General features: G+C 48.7%; 2 protein-coding genes across 2 annotated transcripts in view; one reads left to right on the top strand and one right to left on the bottom strand.

Moving 5' to 3' along the window:
* The first annotated feature begins 1,064 nt into the window (after nucleotides 1-1,064).
* On the top strand, nucleotides 1,065-2,825 carry LOC139050165 (solute carrier family 22 member 7-like). The gene has a single exon (XM_070526378.1). It carries the CDS (start codon nucleotides 1,065-1,067, stop codon nucleotides 2,823-2,825), a length of 1,761 nt encoding a protein of 586 aa, XP_070382479.1.
* Nucleotides 2,826-11,542: 8,717 nt separating this feature from the next.
* The window catches only part of LOC139049529 (rho GTPase-activating protein 45-like), a 161,948-nt gene continuing 153,572 nt past the window's right edge, over nucleotides 11,543-19,918 (bottom strand). Inside the window, exon 24 of the mRNA XM_070525065.1 lies at nucleotides 11,543-19,211. Coding sequence (XP_070381166.1) covers nucleotides 19,031-19,211 — 181 coding nt within the window. The 3' untranslated portion in view covers nucleotides 11,543-19,030. The remainder of the gene's footprint in view (nucleotides 19,212-19,918) is intronic.

Here is a 19,918-nt window from a genome sequence, read left to right as displayed (position 1 = left end):
GTTTTTTATTTATGCTGTGAATGCTTCTGCAACGAAGGCAGCTGCAACGAATTTGCCTGTGCAACGAAGGCATTTAGGCGTCCACGGTGGCTGATTTGTTGCTTTGCAACGAATGTCACGAAGCGATGCCGCCACTACCCTCCGCAGACGTCACCAAAGTGCGCGGTCTGCGCTAGACCTAACGGCAGCGCTAGCTACGCACTTGATCAGCGTGCTGTTATCAGAAGTCCTGCTGCAATGCTCCAGGAATGGCTCAACTCGTACGTTAGTTGTAACGCATCTATGGGTACGATGGCTGACGAATACGTCACAGTTGACGACTGCTTGGCGATGTAATTGTAATTGACGGCCGACAACGTTTCAGCCATCTAAGACGGAAAGGACGCGAATGCCAATGAAAGTGACACAATTTTGTGTGTATTTGCGCGCTTCCTTCGCGCTCGAAAAATAAGAGACTTTCATGTGGCATGTATCGAGCAATAGAAAGCTGCATCGGCAGTTTTTCATGTTGCTCTACAATTTTCTCATTCATCCTTCTCATCTAATTATAGAACGATGACGATGGAATAACTACGACGGTATTACAACAACGGTATGGCAACGAATGCATGACAACTGTATGATGACGGTACAATGACGATGATGGCATCACAACGGTATGATGACAATAGTACGATGAAGAGCGCTTGACGGCAACGGTGTGCCGAACACTATACACGGAGCCTGCATGACGAACATGGCCTGAAGATGACGGCATCCCTTCTTTTTTAAAAAAATATTCATATGCATAAGCTTTTACAGCACATGCTTCATCATTCTCATTGTCTTTTTCGCTTTCTAAGTAGCTGCCCAATAACGTTCTGATACAGGCAGTGATTTCAGTTTCTTCTTCTAATCATGCTCCTCTTTTTAACGTCGTTCTTCCTCATTCTTTCGCGTGGCGCGCGCCACCACGTGTGAAGACGAAGAAGCAGTCATCTCAAGGTGCCTCGGGGCCTTGTTTTCAGCAGAAGCGCCGAAGCATATATAGCTCTGGACCGAGACCTTCGTGTTAAAGAAAGGGCATGGACCTCTTCCTACCGCGGCGACTCGCAGCCGCCGACCTTCTGACGAGCGAGTGCTTCGACTGCCAGGAAGGCTTCGGCGACGGAGTGTTCCAGAGGCGGCTGTTGATCCTCAGCGCCGTCACCATCTTCCTGCTGGACGGACACGCCGCACTGCTTCCCGTGATCTCGCGCGACGTGGACCATTGGTGCAAGAGACCGGCCGCCTACAACGTCTCGGCGGACGCTTGGAAGAACTATGCCATACCTGTGGGCGCCGATGGACGCCACAGTCGTTGCTACGTATTCGAGAATCTCGGAGACTCGCCGAACGACACGGACGCGGTGGTAGAGTGCTACGAGTGGGACTACGACCAAGCGCAAGCCTCGACATCAGTCATTAGCGTCTGGAACATGGTTTGCCGTAGACGCCCCTTGCTGGCCGTCGCAATGGCGGTGCAGAACGTGGGTTCCGGCGCGTTCCTGCTGCTTTCAGGTGCCGCGGCCGACCTATTCGGCAGGATGCCTGTTCACTTGGTAGCCGCGACGGCTACGATTGCGTCGACAGTAGCGGGCTGCCTGACCACCAACTACGCGCTTTACACCTTGGCACAGTTTTTTGCATCCGGCGGCGCGGCCGTCAGCTCCGCCGTGACCGTGCTCGTCTGCTTCGAGGTTACCACCCACGAACACAGGCCGTTGTACCTCATCTTCGCTGCGACAGCCAGCTTCTTTCTGGCCGACCTGTGGTTTGCGATCAATAGGAGCCTACAGATCAGCTGGGCCCTGGTACAAGCCGTGTATCTCTCGCCGACACTGCTTCTGCTCGCTACGTTTGCGGTCGCGCAAGAATCGCCGCGCTGGCTCATCGCCAAGGGCCGCCTGGAAGAGGCCGAGGCCGTGATGCTGTTTGCGGCCGAGATGAACCGCTTTCCCTTCGCCGGCACATCCTGCCTGCTCGACAAACTGATGCTGAAGAGGGGTCACTGGGGGCACCGGAACGGCGCCGCCTCCTCCACCGTTGAAGAAGGCCCGTTGCTCGACGCCGTCTCGGTCCGGCGGCGAGCGTTGATAATGTTCGCCGTCCTGTTCTCCCTCATGTTCGCCGTCTTCACAGACGTGATATCAACAATGGTGCGAACCGACAAGAGCGAGGGCAGCAGTGGTTTGTTCATGGGCGTCCAGTTCGCTGGCGGCCTGCTCAGTTACGCGGTCATGCACACTGCGGTCACCCGCTTTGCGCTGGTGAAGGTGCTCCGCGTGGCCTTGATGGTGGCCGGCCTCGCCCACTGCGTGCTCTCTTTCGTCGTCAGCTTCAGTCCCGCGGTCACCGTTTTACTGGCGCTCTCGCGCGGCATCCTTATCGTAGCCATCGTCATCAGCGTCGCGTACGTCATGGAGATGGTCCCCACGGCCGTGCGCGGTGTGGCCCTGTGCTGGGCGCTGGCCAGTGGCCACATCGGCGCCCTCTGCGCCAGTGCAACCCTGGTGCTGCACCAACTCGGCCGCGAGGACGTAGCGTTCGCCACGGCGGCGCTCCTGCTCTTGATGTCGCTGTTTGCGACATCCGACCTGCCCACTTCCACTGCAGTCGAGTGCATGGTCGCTAATGCCGCGACTAGGCGACGTCCCTCGGTCTCCAGCAAGGTCTCCATAGACCACATGAAGAAGACGCTGGAACAGGGCGGGAAGGGATCCAGGTCGGCCGCCAGGAGTAGGAGAAGCCTGTCGGAGGTTTCGCTGCGCTCGTTTTCGGTCCACAGCGACGCGCAGCGTTTCTGACCACTATAGACGTATATATATATCCTGTATACTCCCTGTACTCTGACACAGGGTGGCGCACCAGCCGAAAACGTTAAGTAAACATGTCTTACTGCCAAAAAGTTTGTCGTTCTGCATATGTTACGCCGTGACCTGCATGCTGAATATATATATATATATATATATATATATATATATATATATATATATAGTCATATAATGAGAAGCCAACAAACACTGACACCAAGTACAACATAGGGGAAATTGCATGTGCTTAATAAATGAAATAGAGATTCAATTATGGAAATTAAAGTGGATAAAAAACAACTTGCCGCAGGTGGGAACCGAACCCACAACCTTCGCATGTCGCGTGCGATGCTCTACCAATTGAGCTACCGCGGCGGCGTTTCCCCATCCACTTTCTTGGGTATTTATGTGTACTAGTAGAACCCTGGGAGTGTTAGCCAGCGCCCCCCGCTCACAGACCTTGGCGGCGGACGTGGAACGTCTTTGTCTTTTTTGCCGCAGGCGTCACGAGAACGTGATCTTTTCGGGTGAAGGCAACTGGTCAATAAACCCACATATGCTACCTGAAGGCATCAATGTTGCCGGATTCGAGACCCTCGTTAAGTAATAGACGAGAAAAAAGGGGGTTAACCGAGGGACCCGATAAATATTAGTCATATAATGAGAAGCCAACAAACACTGACACCAAGTACAACATAGGGGAAATCGCATGTGCTTAATAAATGAAATAAAGTAATGATTAATTAATGGAAATTAAAGTGGATGAAAAAACAACTTGCCGCAGATGGGAACCGAACCCACAACCTTCGCATGTCGCGTGCGATGCTCTACCAATTGAGCTACCGCGGCGGCGTTTCCCCATCCACTTTCTTGGGTATTTATGTGTACTAGTAGAACCCTGGGAGTGTTAGCCAGCGCCCCCACTCACAGACCTTGGCGGCGGACGTGGAACGTCTTTTTTGCCGCAGGCGTCACGAGAACGTGATCTGAACGAGCCTTCAGGTAGCATATGTGGGTTTATTGACCCGTTGCCTTCACCCGAAAAGATTACGTTCTCGTGACGCCTGCGGCAAAAAAGACGTTCCACGTCCGCCGCCAAGGTCTGTGAGTGGGGGCGCTGGCTAACACTCCCAGGGTTCTACTAGTACACATAAATACCCAAGAAAGTGGATGGGGAAACGCCGCCGCGGTAGCTCAATTGGTAGAGCATCGCACACGACATGCGAAGGTTGTGGGTTCGGTTCCCACCTGCGGCAAGTTGTTTTTTCATCCACTTTAATTTCCATTAATTAATCATTACTTTATTTCATTTATTAAGCACATGCAATTTCCCCTATGTTGTACTTGGTGTCAGTGTTTGTTGGCTTCTCATTATATGACTAATATTTATCGGGTCCCTCGGTTAACCCCCTTTCTTCTCGTCTCTCTCTCTCTCTCTCTCTCTCTCTCTCTCTCTCTCTATATATATATATATATATATATATATATATATATATATATATATATATATATATATAATGAGAAGCCAACAAACACTGACACCAAGAACAACATAGGGGAAATTGCATGTACTTAATAAATGAAATAAAGTAATGATAAATTAATGGAAATTAAAGTGGATGAAAAAACAACTTGCCGCAGGTGGGAACCGAACCCACAACCTTCGCATGTCGCGTGCGATGCTCTACCGATTGAGCTACCGCGGCGGTGTTTCCCCATCCACTTTCTTGGGTATTTATGTGTACTAGTAGAACCCTGGGAGCCCGATAAGATCACGTTCTCGTGACGCCTGCGGCAAAAAAGACGTTCCACGTCCGCCGCCAAGGTCTGTGAGTGGGGGCGCTGGCTAACACTCCCAGGGTTCTACTAGTACACATAAATACCCAAGAAAGTGGATGGGGAAGCGCCGCCGCGGTAGCTCAATCGGTAGAGCATCGCACGCGACATGCGAAGGTTGTGGGTTCGGTTCTCACCTGCGGCAAGTTGTTTTTTCATCCACTTTAATTTCCATTAATTTATCATTACTTTATTTCATTTATTAAGCACATGCAATTTCCCCTATGTTGTACTTGGTGTCAGTGTTTGTTGGCTTCTCATTATATGACTAATAAATATCGGGTCCCTCGGTTAACCCCCTTTCTTCTCGTTTATATATATATATATATATATATATATATATATATATATATATATATATATATATATATATATATATATATATATAATGTCCAATTATCTGCGGCGGCTTGCGCGAGAAATGGTCGTAAGCGCATACACTTTCGAGACAGTTCGGCTTACTTTATTAGTAATTTGCTGTAGACTGGAGGGGGCGGGGGCACGACAGGGGTTCAAGAGGGATCCATTCGAAGGCCAGCCAATGTGTGAGTTTACCTATCAAAATGTCTTTATTTCTCTTCTATAATTTTTTCAAGTGACATTACACACAGTTTCGAAATGGGACATTCAAGTTGCTAACTCCGGTGCCACCATGTTCTTGTGATTTGCATGGAAATTTAGTTTCCTTTAGAACCTTTCTGGAAATATTGAACAGCACAGACGAACAATATACTTGCAGAAGACTACATGGGTGCTGACTGTCAACTGGTTTATTCGAAGGAACGGGAATATATTTTTGCATGAAATTATTTCTGCATTTCTCTTTCTTTCACTTTTTGCTGAATATATGGAGTGCTGTAATGCGCAGAGTGCGTTACGGCAAGGCTGGAGCCCAAGTAAATAACGCGGGCCGTTTTTAGTTTATTCTGGGTATAATTTGCTTGACTAACCTGTGCTGGGTCTTTTGCCACATCTGTACAATAGAAATAAGCTGACTTCAGTTATTCCTCCGGCTGTGGATTCCTTTACAAACTGCGGCGGCAGCTGGTTCTCGCATGAGACAGGGAGGGGTAATACCGTCACACACAAAGTAATAACGAAGAGAACATTAGCAGTCAACGAGCGTGGAATGTGATAAAACAATATGCGGATCCCAAAAGCTGTGGGAACAGTTTAAGGCGAATCTTTCCTTATTGTTTCCGAGCAACAATGGATGAAGATAGCAAGACAGAAAGAGAGAATAAACATCTTTATTATGTGAAAGTAACATTGGAGAGGCGTGCTCATTGCAGAATGCCTTGAGCTCGGGACCCGTCGTGGGCACTGGCGATCAGCCGTTGCTGATCTTTGAGGTCGGAGCTGGCCAAAGCTCTCTCCCAAAGCCGGTTGGTGTGATAAGGGTTCGGAGGATTTAGTCATGCCTGTCTGCAACCCCCTACTATCTGCCTAATAGACTCGGTTTCTCCGCAGACGCGGCATTTCGGAGAGAATTGTGTATGGGCTACGAGATAATTTTAGGCTGGGTGTGGGAATGCATTGACTTGTAGAGCTCGGAGGAATGTTTCCTGGTTTCTAGTTAGTTACTTGTGTGGGGGAGGGTATGTTCTGCTTGCTAGCTTGTAATGTTGTGCGACATCTTGGTGCGAGACTGGATTGTGCATGCGCTCGGATGCGGATTCCCCAGCGTCGGCTCGGCGCGTCAAATATCGAGCCACTAGGTTGGCGATTTCGTAGCCAGGAATGCCGTGGTGATCGTGACTGGTGTAGTTGGCGGCTTTTTACTAATGATTCTGAGCGTCTTGGCATGAATTCTGCCGCTAGTGAAGCTGCGACAGGCTGGTTGAGAGTTGGTCCCTATGATTTCAACCTTTGTTTGGGAGATAGCGAGAACTATGGCCTCTTCCTCACCTTGGAGGGGATTTTTCATGGGAATGAAATGCTGCTCCGATGTTCTTTGTTTGCGACTATACGGCGGCTGTTGTGGCTGCTCGTCCGGGGTAAAACGGCGCGCATCCGTGTAGTTTGTAGAGGGTTGACTTCCGTGTTGCTTGTGTTTTACCCGGGCCTCCCTTTGCAGCGCGGGCTGGCTACGCTGGGTACATGTTGCAAGTTAGGGGAGGCGCGGTGATGTTGCTCCGGATGGCATGGGGTAAGCTTACAGTCTGAGGTGACGAGTGGGGAAGATAGCAAAATTTGCACTCAGCGCAAGTTTATTATTACATATAGAGCGTATAGAGCGCAAGCATTTATATAGAGCGAAATAAACATTTCCTTATTTACAAGGCGTCTCGCGTCTACTTTATGAAATTGCCCGTGGCACAGATTCGACGGAGGCTTGTAGAGATAGTTCGCAATCATTTTAATTAAGTAACCGGTTCCGCACTAAGACTGCGCGCGATTGAGCAGCAGAAGCAAAAAAAAAAAGAAAAATATTGGAGGACGCTTAAGCTTCGCCTTCAAGAGTGGAACGCGACAGCGTTATCGCACCCCGTTCGCACCGCCCGCTCATTCGCTCGGCATGCTCTTGACGAGACGAAGGGGAGAAACGGTAAGAAACGGGCGAGTAGCGTGCCACCTGTCGGGGCAGCGCCGTACATTGCGAGGACGGGGTCTTCAGCGTTTGCCGAAAGATGGCTCTGTGTGTGCGCCAAGCGCAGAATGTAGCGGAAACGTACTTCGCTACTCGTTTAACTGCGACTTCTGTAATTTACATCCTCATAATTACCGATATACACCGCAGTATAACTTTCTACGGCACGTTTCTAAGGCAACAAGGCAACACCGCATTCACTAGAGGCGCTTTTGTCGCGCCTTGAACGAAAAAAAAAATATTCATGGCTGAGTGGTAGCGTCTCCGTCTCCCCCCTCCGGAGACACTGGTTCGATTCCCACCCAGCCCTACCTGCAAGTTGTTTTTATTTATGAATGGCCTTCTGGGATTTTTCGCTCACGGCGAATGCCACCGACACCGGCTTCTCTGCGACACGAGCTCCTTAACGCTATCGCGTTAAAGAGTAGCGCAGCCGGCGTAGCGCGTGCCAGCTAGCGTTCAAAACGCGCTCGTTTGAAACCGAAACCAGAAGGAGTTAATCCCAGCAGCTCGGTGCGTTACAGTCAATTCGGCCGCTGGGCTCTGAGGGTGTGTCCGAATGATTAAAGTAGCAACCTTTCCGCCGCCCTCCCCTGCTTCGCACTCGTTTCTCTTCGCGTGCACTTGCTTCCTGATGGTGGCGACCCCTTGTCCGATGCAGGTAGCAGACGACGTCACGCGTTAAAGCGAACGGGATGACAATTTCTTAGTTCGACGCTTTTGGTTTAGCTCCTATTAGTTTCCTGTCGCACTGAAATTACACCCGAGAGCCTTAATTTGAACCCTGGGCAGAAGAAAAGTGTTACTAAGGAAATTTTAGGGCAAAAACAGGTAAAAAAGACGTATGCTTTGGAGTGACTGCAGGGATAGCGTGGGGGCACACGTTCGAGTCTCCGTACGGGTTTTCGCCGACTACGGTATGTGAATCGTCGCAAGTAACTATGAAGCACGGCTGCCTCAAAATATTAATCAGAAACAGAAGCTACAAGTCTGTTTCGACTACCCGCCGACTATAACTGCTCAGTTATGCAGCTACGCCGTTATGGCGAGCGGAAGCGCTCACTGAAACCACACCAGCAATTCAGACTGATGGTGTGGAGTTCAGGAACGATGTGGCTAGAGCCTAGATCTGTACAATAAAGATCAAAATTTATTACGTTGGCACTGACTGGGCTCTCTGGCTGATAACCTCAGAGCATGCTGGGTGCAGTATCCGGTTCCAGCTTCTTTTTGCCAAAATCGCGCATAATCAAAGGCTCAAATTGGTCATGCGAAAAAATTAACCTAAACATTAAACAGAAGACAAAAAGACCTAAATAAATTAAACACCATACGTCCCGAATACGATTCGTCGTGGACAAATATTAACGAAAAAACTCAGAATATCGTAAATTTTGATCGAATGAGTAGCGTTTCCCACGGAATTTTCAAAGGTGAAATACTACGTTCTTCACAAATTTTATCGCATGCAAGTCTGATTTGTTTCACGAGTATTCTAAGTTTAGCCGACGCTGTATTTTTTTCCACGGCTAAACACATATACTTAAAAGCGCATATAGTCCTTGGGTTTCACCCCGTTTTTCTTATATCAAAAAACCATGCAGAAACTCCGCCGAGTTACACAAGTGTGCGGAAGCATACCCCCAAATTTCAATTGACAACTCCTCAAATCCAAGTTGGCGCACCCCTACTCTTAGCTTCCCATGCAATTTCTATGGATCCCTATGTATCCTATGAGCACTCTCTTATAATTTTCATTTATTTTTCGGTTTCAATTGTTCCATATCGCTTATAAAGCTACTAATCGTCTAAATTTACACTATGATAACAATTGAATGTCTCAGAAAATCACGCATTTTTGTGAAGATACAAGACAGTACACTTATCGCGGCCACGGCGGCCGCATTTCGATGGAGGGCGAAATGCGAAAACACCCGTGTACTTAAATTTAGGTGCACGTTCAGCAACGCACCCCTGAAAAACCGGATGCCTGGCCGGAGGGTTACTTATACCCGACTTATAAACCGATGGTTGTCCGGCGGTGGATATCGAACCACGCACGTCGCCCCCCCCCCTCCCCTCCCCCCCCCCCTTCCCGACGATCCGGGCTTCCTACCCACTGGCCCACTGCTGCCTTTGAAGGCGTCCTCGTACAGTGCAACGTGTATTTAACGAAACGACATCACGCGAACAGACTGCTAGATGCCTTTTTTCATTCTAGGAGTTTGATTACTTGATAGCTAAGGGGAGCAATGGTTGGCATGAGCGAAGGCAGGGAAACAACGGGACAATTCATTTTGCAGCTTCTTTCGCGCACGCTTGGCGGCTGCAAGTTCGAGCGCGCGGACTGCCTTTCGGCGTCGGGTTTGTTTTCTTTGTGTGAAGCCGGCTTGCTCCTCGTATGCGGAGGACTCCACGCACTATCTCACTGCACACTGTGGGCAAAAAGTATCTATAAATGAAAAGACAAATAACCGACAGATGTCGGTTCAGATTCACGGCAACTGAGGGCTTATGCACGCCTGCAGCTCATCGATGCGCGTCTGTGACAGAAATCCACGTGACTAAGACCTCCGGCCGTCGGCCGGAAGGTCGTTGATCGAGGTTGAACGCATGCTGCGAGTGAAGGACGCGCGTCGATCGTGCGCGTCTTTTTCGGGTTGACAACGCTTATCGGTTTGCAGACAGTTGCGGGGGAAACAGAGGCTGCAGCATGGCAGAAAATTAGACGCTGTTTTTACGGGACACGGCATTGTTGCGGCTCGGCGAAAGACGCCGTCGCCACTAAAACCGCTTTCGCATTCAATTCCGATATACTCTTGGAATTACTGATACACGTACTATCCGATCCTCGTCGTGTCACGTTCCACTTCCCTATCCACATTCTAAATCTCCTTTTTTCTTTTCCTACGATTACACCTCCCTCCCCTTCTTAATGTGCTCCCACTACTTTCTTCATACCCCTCTTTACATCTCGACCCTCACCTTCCTTACTATTTCGCTCCCGCGATAATTGGTGGAGAAACAAGGCTCAACCCTACAAGCCTCAACCACATAAGGTACCGATGATGTTCAGTATCACTGGTGCTTAGTCACCAAATTATTTTCCGATTCTTTGTGCTCCGTCGCCTGCCAGAGGCTCCTTGACCCCGACGAAGCGTTTAACGCAGCATTCCTGCCAAGGAGGCTACCAACATACGTATGTCAATTGGAAAATAAAACTTAGTGGTGGTCAATTGTCTCCATGCTCGCCTCCGAGATCCCGCGTACTTGAAGCGTACGCACACTGTATACACATGGTCGCGTCCAAGCCGAAGTACCCACGCATGAATCTGCGGCGGTCGCAATCACTCCTGTGTGCTCCGTTGTCGAGGTGCGCGTCTTTGGAAGGGCTGTTCCGGACTCGTGCATCCGAGGATACGGAGAACTACAAGTTGAATTCACCGATACCAATAATTCACCGATAAATCTAACCGATAAATCGAACCACAGTACAGAGTGATGCTCAAGTGTAGACCAGTCTTGAGCACGGCTATACGTAAAATTCGTTCGATTGTGTGACTGGGCTTGCTATGCCATGTGAAGAAATACATCGCAGCGGAGCTGCTCAGCGCAGCCGGGGCTGTTTAGTCGGTATTTTATTACCTTTTTTTACTGTAATATTTATAAGAATTGCGGAAAGCCATCGCTGAAGAAAGCAAGCGAAGCAATGATGACAACAAGAGAGAAGAGATAGTGTGGATATTTTTTCTTCTTCTTTTTATGTACAGGCTCTACAACAGGCCTTACAAACAATCTTCACTGCGCCATGGTCAGAAAGCCAAAGCTTTGAGGGGGAAACGCAGCTGCAGTCCGTGGTGCGGGGCGTAATATGTATACATGCTAAATACAGTCGGGGCATGGTGAGCTTTGCCGTCTTGTGATTAAAACGCGTGAGTGACTAGCGTGCACGTGAACAGCTTTAAAAAAAGAGAAAAAAAAATCGGTCACCACCGCAGACAACAACACACGCAAACAACTGCAGAGTTTGCGGCAAAATGTGAAGGGTCAGCCACTTGCCACACCACGCACATTCGATCGCGATCGAGCCCACTCAGGATCGAATTTCCCCGTCGCGACTGGCTTCCTTGCTCAATCTGCGGAAGGGAGCCAATCACCGTCGAGAATTTCGATCCAGATTGGGCTCGAAAGTGGTCGTGTGACACTGGCCTAAGTCACAACGTAGGAGACGTGTTTCAATGCACGACGCTATGTGGAACACGTGGTTTCAACGGTGACACAGGAGTCGCGGAACAATAAAAACACGTGCCGAGAGCCGAAGGGACTCTTCCTAAACCACCGCTAAAGAACGGAAGGGAAATAGATTTTGTACATCAAACTCAACAAGTGTAAAACATTCGGCTTAAAAAGCATGCACGCACATTAACGAAAGCAGGCTACAACAATAACGTAATATAACCAGAGCGTAACTTTCATTTAACAACGGCGTAAACAATGTCACACCTTTGGCATAATGCAAGTGCCCGAATTAGTCGTCCACAAATAGTCTTGCACAGATCTGAGTATTCTTGTCTTTTTCTCTCATCCGAAACAAGTACAAGCGCGCACAGAAACCACCGCTGCAGAATTGGCTCTTCTCGAGAGCGAAGTTTCTCATGTTATCGGACTAAAAACGCAAGGATAGCGCAAGCACTAGAAAGCGGAAGGAAAATGGCAAGTTGGCTGTCCTCCATTCTGGCCACTTGCGCTTATACGCCAACACAAACCACAACACAAATGAAACACAACAGTTAGACGTGCAAGCGCATTGCAACATATGGCATATGTAACGTCACAGTGTCCCGACATTCGAAGTACATTCGTTTATGGCAGACACCAAAACGTTGCATCAACTTTCCAGATAAAGCCGCCGCACTTTCCGATACAGGCATGCATCCCTCGATATTCTGTGACCCAAAGGTAAGGCAACTGATCCCCCGCCGTGGTCTGCGAGAACTATACGGTGGCCTATCGCATCCACGCTTTTCGACAAAGCAAACACAAGAAGCACGTGTTGCAATGGCATGGGGTGCCAATGAGACGCCGCAAAGAACCGGGCAAGTGTCGAAGGCCGGGTTGCGACGCCATTCAAGTCATTCCAGACCATTTGTTTTGTGACGAGGGCCGGCAGATGCTACCTAACTAGATAAAAGTAAAATGAAACTCGGCGAGTGCTACCACTTTTAGAATACGACAACCCGACGCAACATTGGCAGCAAGAAGTGTTCGGCTCGCGCCACAGGCTAGCAGGGTGTGCTGGAAAAGCTAAGAATGCGACATGGTCACAAAGGGGCTAATTAGGCGAAAATCCATCTCTGTCGGGGCTTAATTAGGCCATAGCGATACCTACCCACTGTAAGCGGCTGCTGCTGACCAATTTGGGGAGCCCCAGGCGGAAACCGCACGGGACCTATTTTTGGCGTATTTTCGTGGTCGCGTTGCCCGGCGTCGGTGCATTCACTTTACACAGCGCGATAAGTCCATTATCCACTTTTATCAGTAACGTCAATCAGAGCTTTTCGGCGATCATGACAGTGACACTGCGCAGAATAAAATGCACACCCCGCCGACATATGTACCCTGTCTGTGCCTCGCGAAGCCTGAAGGCCATAAAGGCTTGACAAGGCCTGTACCCTGCCAAGCCTTTATGGCCTTTTCTTTGTGCTTCACCATTTGTACTTTGTGTTTGAATGCTGAAATACACGTGTGGATATGAAATTTGACTCGGTCAACGCCACGTCAGAAACTCCTCGCACTATAAGCTAAATATGGTCGTCACGTTATAGACGCATAATGATGCTGCGTGTTGGAACGTTTCAACCTCATGGAGCTCACCTCAAGAGAAGGTGATCAATGTATTCCAAATCATAGCTTCTGTCTGCTGGTGTCTCATGCTCTAACAAGGCTCGTATAGATTTTTAGGCACATCATCGACATATTCTTTCTTTTGTCTGTACAAATGTTTCCGAGTAATACTCGTTGCTGGGCTAGTCGGTACACATTGCATTACGTACCAAAAGAACTATGACCACTTATCGCAAATTGACAGAAAAATTATGGAATGGAGGATCAAGGTGAGCGGCATTCTTATGGTCCTAGTGCACACCTTGTTCATTCCTCCCCTTATATTTATGTGGATCTGCGCTAAGGGGCCATAGTTCTTATGGTCCGTGATATACAAATATTTTCATAGGTTATTTAAAAACGTACGAAGCCGCTTCTGCTTCTGTAAAAAATAGTGGTCCACGTTTTCAAGTCGATAGGTGTGACACACTGGTTTCGCCTGAGGCTTGCGCCAGGCACTAATAAGCCTACTCTTTTGGCACTGTTTTGTAGCTGTCTAAGAAGTGATGCTTAAAGACCCAGGAATTTTCGATTATAAAAGCGACAGCGTTGTCAGAACCATATGGGGTCATGATATACCTCGCAGGTAATGGTCGCAGTTATGGTCGCAAAAGGTTGCATTATAGTCACGCGGAGCGGCAGTCACAATGCTGAATTAAGCAATGAACGTGCGAAGAATTTCAATAACCGCTGCTCAATAAGCTGTGGCCGCAACAAGGCACATCGCCTCTTTTCCATTTTGAAGCATATATAGCGTAAGTCGTGCCACTACCATTTCCGACCGCCGGAACACGCTGTCGTAAGACAGTGAGAGTTGTGCCCAAACTGGATCTTTAGGCACATTTCACTTTAACATCGCTCGTGAACGGTGTCGCCAGTGAACCATACGTAAACGTGCACTTGTCTCAAGTGTCCATTGCGCGGGTAATGAAGTTCCCATGAGGTTAAGCGTTGTTGAAACCTTACTTGTACAGGCCCGATACCCTCAGTGATTGGCTCGAGGGAACAGCAGTCTTTCACTGTAGAATTTGACACTTAGGATCGAGAAAGACTTCACAGGGCACCGGGGTGATAGTCTAGCTTTCGCGGACTTTGTGTCTACAGAGACTTGATCGCGGTCAACCCTAAAGGATGATACGCGAAGGGAACAAAGATACACTCAAGAACAATATCTGAAAGCCTTTGGCAAAGGCTAGTCAGCACAGCCTGTCATTAAGTTTGTGGGGGTGGCACTGCACAGATAACGTATATACATAATGTCTGCGCATGATTATGTCGCTTTGAGTTACCTGTGAAACGACGCTTACGAACCCAAAACTAAACTCTAGAAACAAGCTTGCGCGGGGCACAACGGCTCGATTTTGCAGTCGGCGTGAAAGCAATACAGGCAGCAAAAAGTTGAATCCTCCAAGGGCAACGGTGCTTGAGCAACGACAGGCTGGCAAGGGACAGGCAACGCCATCACTAAACACGCGCTCAGATGCGGGACTGAAAGGGTAGGCAGTGAAAACAGTCAAGCTATCACGCGTTCACAGGGGCCAGCGCGTACGAAAAGCTGTTTAGGCGGTGCACGCTGACTAGGACAGCCCGGGTTTGTTAACAAAACAAGCAACAAAAACGAAGCTTTAACAGAACAGAGATGCGTGCCGTGGCATGGTTCGATTACAACAAGAGAGGGACACGGACTAGAGCAGCACACGAATACAACAACGCATACACTCAAGTGTTCACACTGGCGAAAGGGGCACATTGCGAGAATCCAACCGGCAACACAACAGCGCTTCTTCATCGTTTTACCACTGCACTCGCGAAATCCAGAGCAACTACCGATAGACAGTTTGAAAATTCAGATTGCAGCGTCTGCCATTTACAAAAAAATAAAAAGAATGAAGAAGTGTGAAGAGAAGTGAGCGTTCAGCATGGTGTTCGAGATCGCATAGTGCTCAGTGATCTTGGAGGCCATGCGTACAGTTTCTGATACAAGCTTTGCGCAAGATTCTTCGTTCAGGGACTGCGGACAGTACAGGTAACTGCAAGGGCGCCTCGGTGCTAAACCGCAGCCACCACGGTGCACAATTTTCGGGCTCGTGGAGCAACAAGCGAGTCGACTTTAGCACTGCCAGGCCTGGCGTGGAAACAGCACCTCCGTGTTCATCCTGCATGATTACCTATGGTTTATGGCCGACGTAATCAGCATGGGTGACCAGCATGGCCATGTCGGCTCACTAATTGACGCCTTGGCTAAGCGTGCAGACGCGTTACAAGCGGTGTCACACAGTGCCACGTCCAAGCAAATGTTGGCGTAAAGGTCGTGCCAAAATGGATAAAACATGGTGCGTAACCTGTAGAGCTGTTCTCACTGAAAGTCGAATTATCGCAAACGCGCACCCACGTATTACAACAGCAGCACACTTACATTTTGTTTTCGAGTCGGCGTCATCCTGTCATTCGATTTGAGCAAGATGCAGAGCTTTTTGAGTATTTTGAAACGATGCAACACATCATCCCTAGTACGACGTCCGAGCGTGAAGTTCGGAAAACATTGAACCAGCTGGACTCTAGACTGTTTTCGGAAATGAAGATCCTTGGACTATGGCCGTACGCGTCGATGGCAAAAAAAAAGAACACGAAAGCATTGTATAAGTATCGCAAGTCGACAAACATCGGCAACCACGTGTAGACTCGGTGCGAACCTTCGAATGTGCACAAAACTGTGCTCTCTCTATAAACACTCTTTTCTTACGAAAACACCCTATACACACTCTTTTTTGCTACCCCCGTACAGGCTAGCAAACTGGGCGTGCGTCTGATCTGGTCAACCTCCCTGCCGTTCCTCTCTTCTATTTCTATCTCTCTCTCTCTCTCTTGAACCAACAAGGTGGAAAGTCAGCGAAGCCCTTGTCAAAGGCTGCCGCCATCCTTCCACTACGACTATCACCGAGGCACGCTATCGCTCCGGAAAGTAGGCCACGGGCGACAACCAAGTGCAACAGCGACGTTTCGTCGAACTATGAGTATCCGCATCAAGCGCGGAACCATGTGCATCAAAACAATTCGATCCGTCGATACGAAGACTAGCCGCACCAGCAACCCCATCGAACATGTTGCCAGCGTGTTTCAAGAGACGGAGCAGCAATCGTGCCGATGGATAGGATAATTTCGAAAAGATGCGTTTCCAACGTCACGGACTAACATTGACACCAACCTGGCACATTCCCCGACTCCAGCTTGGCAGAAATGAAGCGCCGCAGTGCGGCTAATTTTACGTGCGCAGAGCATGAAGTCGCCATCCAATACTCCAGAAACTCATGTCATCAGCTTTATGCCAACTAAAGTTGTGTTCATTTCGCGTGACAGCAAAAACAGTTAAATGATTACGCAATGAACTGACTCTCAATAGCCTTTTTTGGCGAAATCACGTGAGGTACATAAAGTTCTGTCATAACGCAGTACGCATTTTGCGGCTTTCCAAGTTCGCCACGACTTACTCACTTTTGATATGCTCAGTCTCTTTATGCCATCAGCAACGAAAGGGAAATTTTTTTTTGCTTTGATTTGACTGATGTGTCCACAAGAAACGAGAAGTATGCTAATCTGTGGGAATCCGCCACGTTTTTCTTCATTGATCCACTCATAGATGGCGTAACTCTGAGCCAAGCAGAGTAGGCATGCTAGCGGGATCCCACAATATGGCGGAATTCAACTATTTTTAGAACAGCATTCCGCAAATTTACAGGGCACCCAATTTTGACACTGAACGAGATGCGGTTCGTGTTCGGACACCAAGCGCGTATGATGGCTTGCCGTTTATTAGTGTGCCGAATATTAAACAACCAGAGTGTTCAGTCATCCTGTACAGACGTATAGTTCCATAATACCACTGTCACACGTAAACTTCTTATCGTGATCGGGGCCGATCCGGATTGGGTTTGACCCGGATCGAGTGTTGCTACACGGTCATTTGCGATCGCGACCTTGCGGGATCCGGATCCGGGGAATCGCGATCCGTGAATCACGATAAGGCCTCTTGATCGCGATCGCAGGTTGATGTATGCACCCTCCAGCGCAGTATTCTGAAAACGCTAAAACCAATAAGTGAAGGAAGCTCAATAAAAAAACATTTAAGAACATTTAAAAACATTTGTATCAACAACAGTAAGCTGTAAAATTGAGATGTTGCCCAAATATAGTGACATTTTGCAAATCTGAATTTGTAGCCAATACATTATGCAGTTCTGAGAGTTGCCGACGACCAGCAGACGATAACAACTCGATCCGGATCGTTGGACCGAGTAGCAGCGACCGTTGTTGGTCGCGATCAAGAAATCCAGTCCGCATCCACGCTATCAGAAGTGCACGTGTGACACCAGTATCAAACATTCTGAGATTACCCGTGCGGTGAACAACCATAATCATCTGCGTCACGCATCTTGCCGTTATTGCGTTACACGTGATATGTTTAGAAGGGGTTTGAAGCTGAAGGAGCTGCAAGGGACTGTAGGATAAAGATTTATCGTGGTGACATTGCAGATGGGGCGCTCAGGTCGTTGAGAGACGACTTCTCCAATCTGGTCATAGAGACACATGGACACTGTGCAATCTGTACATCCCAGTCTAAACGCGTAAGCCTTGAAACAGAGCCTACTCAAACCCGATCGGCCACTTCAGCTAGGTGTGGGTATTGGTGCCATAAAAAGTGCGCTGGAAATATATATACAGTGTGTACTTTCAGCGTTCTTACATGAAGTGCCTGAACTAGTTTCTTGCTCCCATGTGAAGGACAGGGCATATTCCGAACGAGCAGAAAACACGGAGAAGGAGGTTAAAGTCTGTGAGGTCTTTACTTACAGTCCACTGCAGTTAAAATATGTTCCGCCGAGACGAGAAAAAGTTGCACTTCCAAGGCGTATGGTTGCCCCCTGAACAATTCGCATCTCATTTTCACTGCACTGTCTGTACACTTAAACCTGAGTGCACGTTACACAAGCAAGCATCAGAATTTTTCAGTCCCTGTACCTCAGCCCTGCCTCGGAGAAGCTCTGATTTTCACGAACTACACAGACTCGGCCCACTCATCAACGCTTTGTATTTAGGTTTTTTTTTGTACCAGGCCGTAACCATTGACAGGCAGTCTTAGCGCAAATAAAAGCGCATAATTCGACGGCCACATACCAACGCTGTCCTTTTAACCTGCTCTCTCTAACATTCGGGTGGACGGCGGGGTCAAGCTGCTTACCAAAAGCACGCTTTGCCCAAAATTTTTGATCAAAATATTGCTTTTGTACACGCGAAATCCCCGCCTTCTCCCTTTTACACGGACACGGGTGCATCCACATATACAAGCACGCACACAGACCGAACAGACACACGTAAGTAGCGTGATTCGAACGTAACTCGATTCCACCAAAGAAACTGAACCTCGACGATTATCCGCACGGGAAAGCGCTCACAACCGGGTTGGCGCGGCGGAGGTCCCAGTGTCGCAGGCAGGTCGTGCCCGTGGCCGATGCAACCGCAGCATCTACGATTCCCTCCAACAATGATATGCGTGGTTACGGCTCCGCACAGATAAGGAGCAACAGCGAGATATATGCAGCAATCACTTCGGCTACTTTGGTCCATGCTGAAATTTCTGCGCACGACTGTTTTTTACCCCGTTTCCTATAAGCTCCACGCCGCGCAGACATTGCAAATCGAACCCACGACCTGGGTATGGGCCACCAGCGTCTGGTGTCGTCCTTTGTTGCGTCGTACGACCCGGAGCGATCTTTCGACGAGTGTCCATTTGGTTGGTGGGCGACGAGCGTCTGGGCCGTTGCCTGAACGGCGTCAGTTCCACGAAACGACACTATGAACGTTCGCGCAGCATGGAGCAGCAGGTGGCGCCACCTCACTCGTGCCTCGGTGAGCCGGGCTGCGGACTGGTGATTGGCTGTGTGACTGCAGCGGCGGCGCCCGCGTCGCCTCCTCCTCCTCCAACGCCGCAACTGCTGCTGCTGCTGCTGCAGGCTTCGTCGGTGCTGAACCAGTGCTTCTTGAGGGATACGCTCTCGCGGAGCGGACTGTGCATTCTGCGACAGAGAACAATGTGGATACTGCACACATAACGCTTTATACACGAATCCGTCTTAACCATCCATATTCAAAGTGCACCTAGTCCACCTAAGGAGTCCTCAAGCCGACACTCAATAGAAAGGTTTTCGGGTGTCCAGTTAATTCGCTTCACGTGTCCAGTTTAATTTGTTCGTACCCAGACGTTTTACTCGCTGTATCATGATGGGCTATAACAACCTACAACCCATGATCTAAGGGGGTTTCATCATCATCACGACCACGTGTACAGTTTAATTTGTTCGTACCCAGTCGTGTTCCTCGCTGTGTCATGATGTGTTATAACCTACAACCCCTGCTCTAAGGGGGTTTCCTCATAATCTTATCCACTTCCGGAAGAAGGCCTAGCTCACCCAACAATCTTCAGTCACGCTAGTCCCTTGCGCCGCCACCGGACTCCCCCCCTACGCCTTCAAATTTATTAGTTCTATCGCTCCATTTTGTTGTCTTCCACTCTTAAATGTGTTTTCCTGCGATTTGCACATTATATTACTCTACGAATTACATGGCTTGCCCGACTACACTTCGCGTTAATTTCAGCCATAGTATCAGCTACCCAGCTGGCTCTTTAATTTACACTTCCATTGTCATTTTTCATTCCGCACCTTATTGACTGGCCTTTAGGTTTTCCAGTCACTTCTCATATGCTCAAAATTTTGACTCCATT

The sequence above is a fragment of the Dermacentor albipictus genome, chromosome 9 (genome assembly GCF_038994185.2).
Source record: "Dermacentor albipictus isolate Rhodes 1998 colony chromosome 9, USDA_Dalb.pri_finalv2, whole genome shotgun sequence".
In the NCBI taxonomy this organism is placed as follows: Eukaryota; Metazoa; Arthropoda; class Arachnida; order Ixodida; family Ixodidae; genus Dermacentor; species Dermacentor albipictus.
This window is presented reverse-complemented; position numbering and strand designations above follow the sequence as displayed.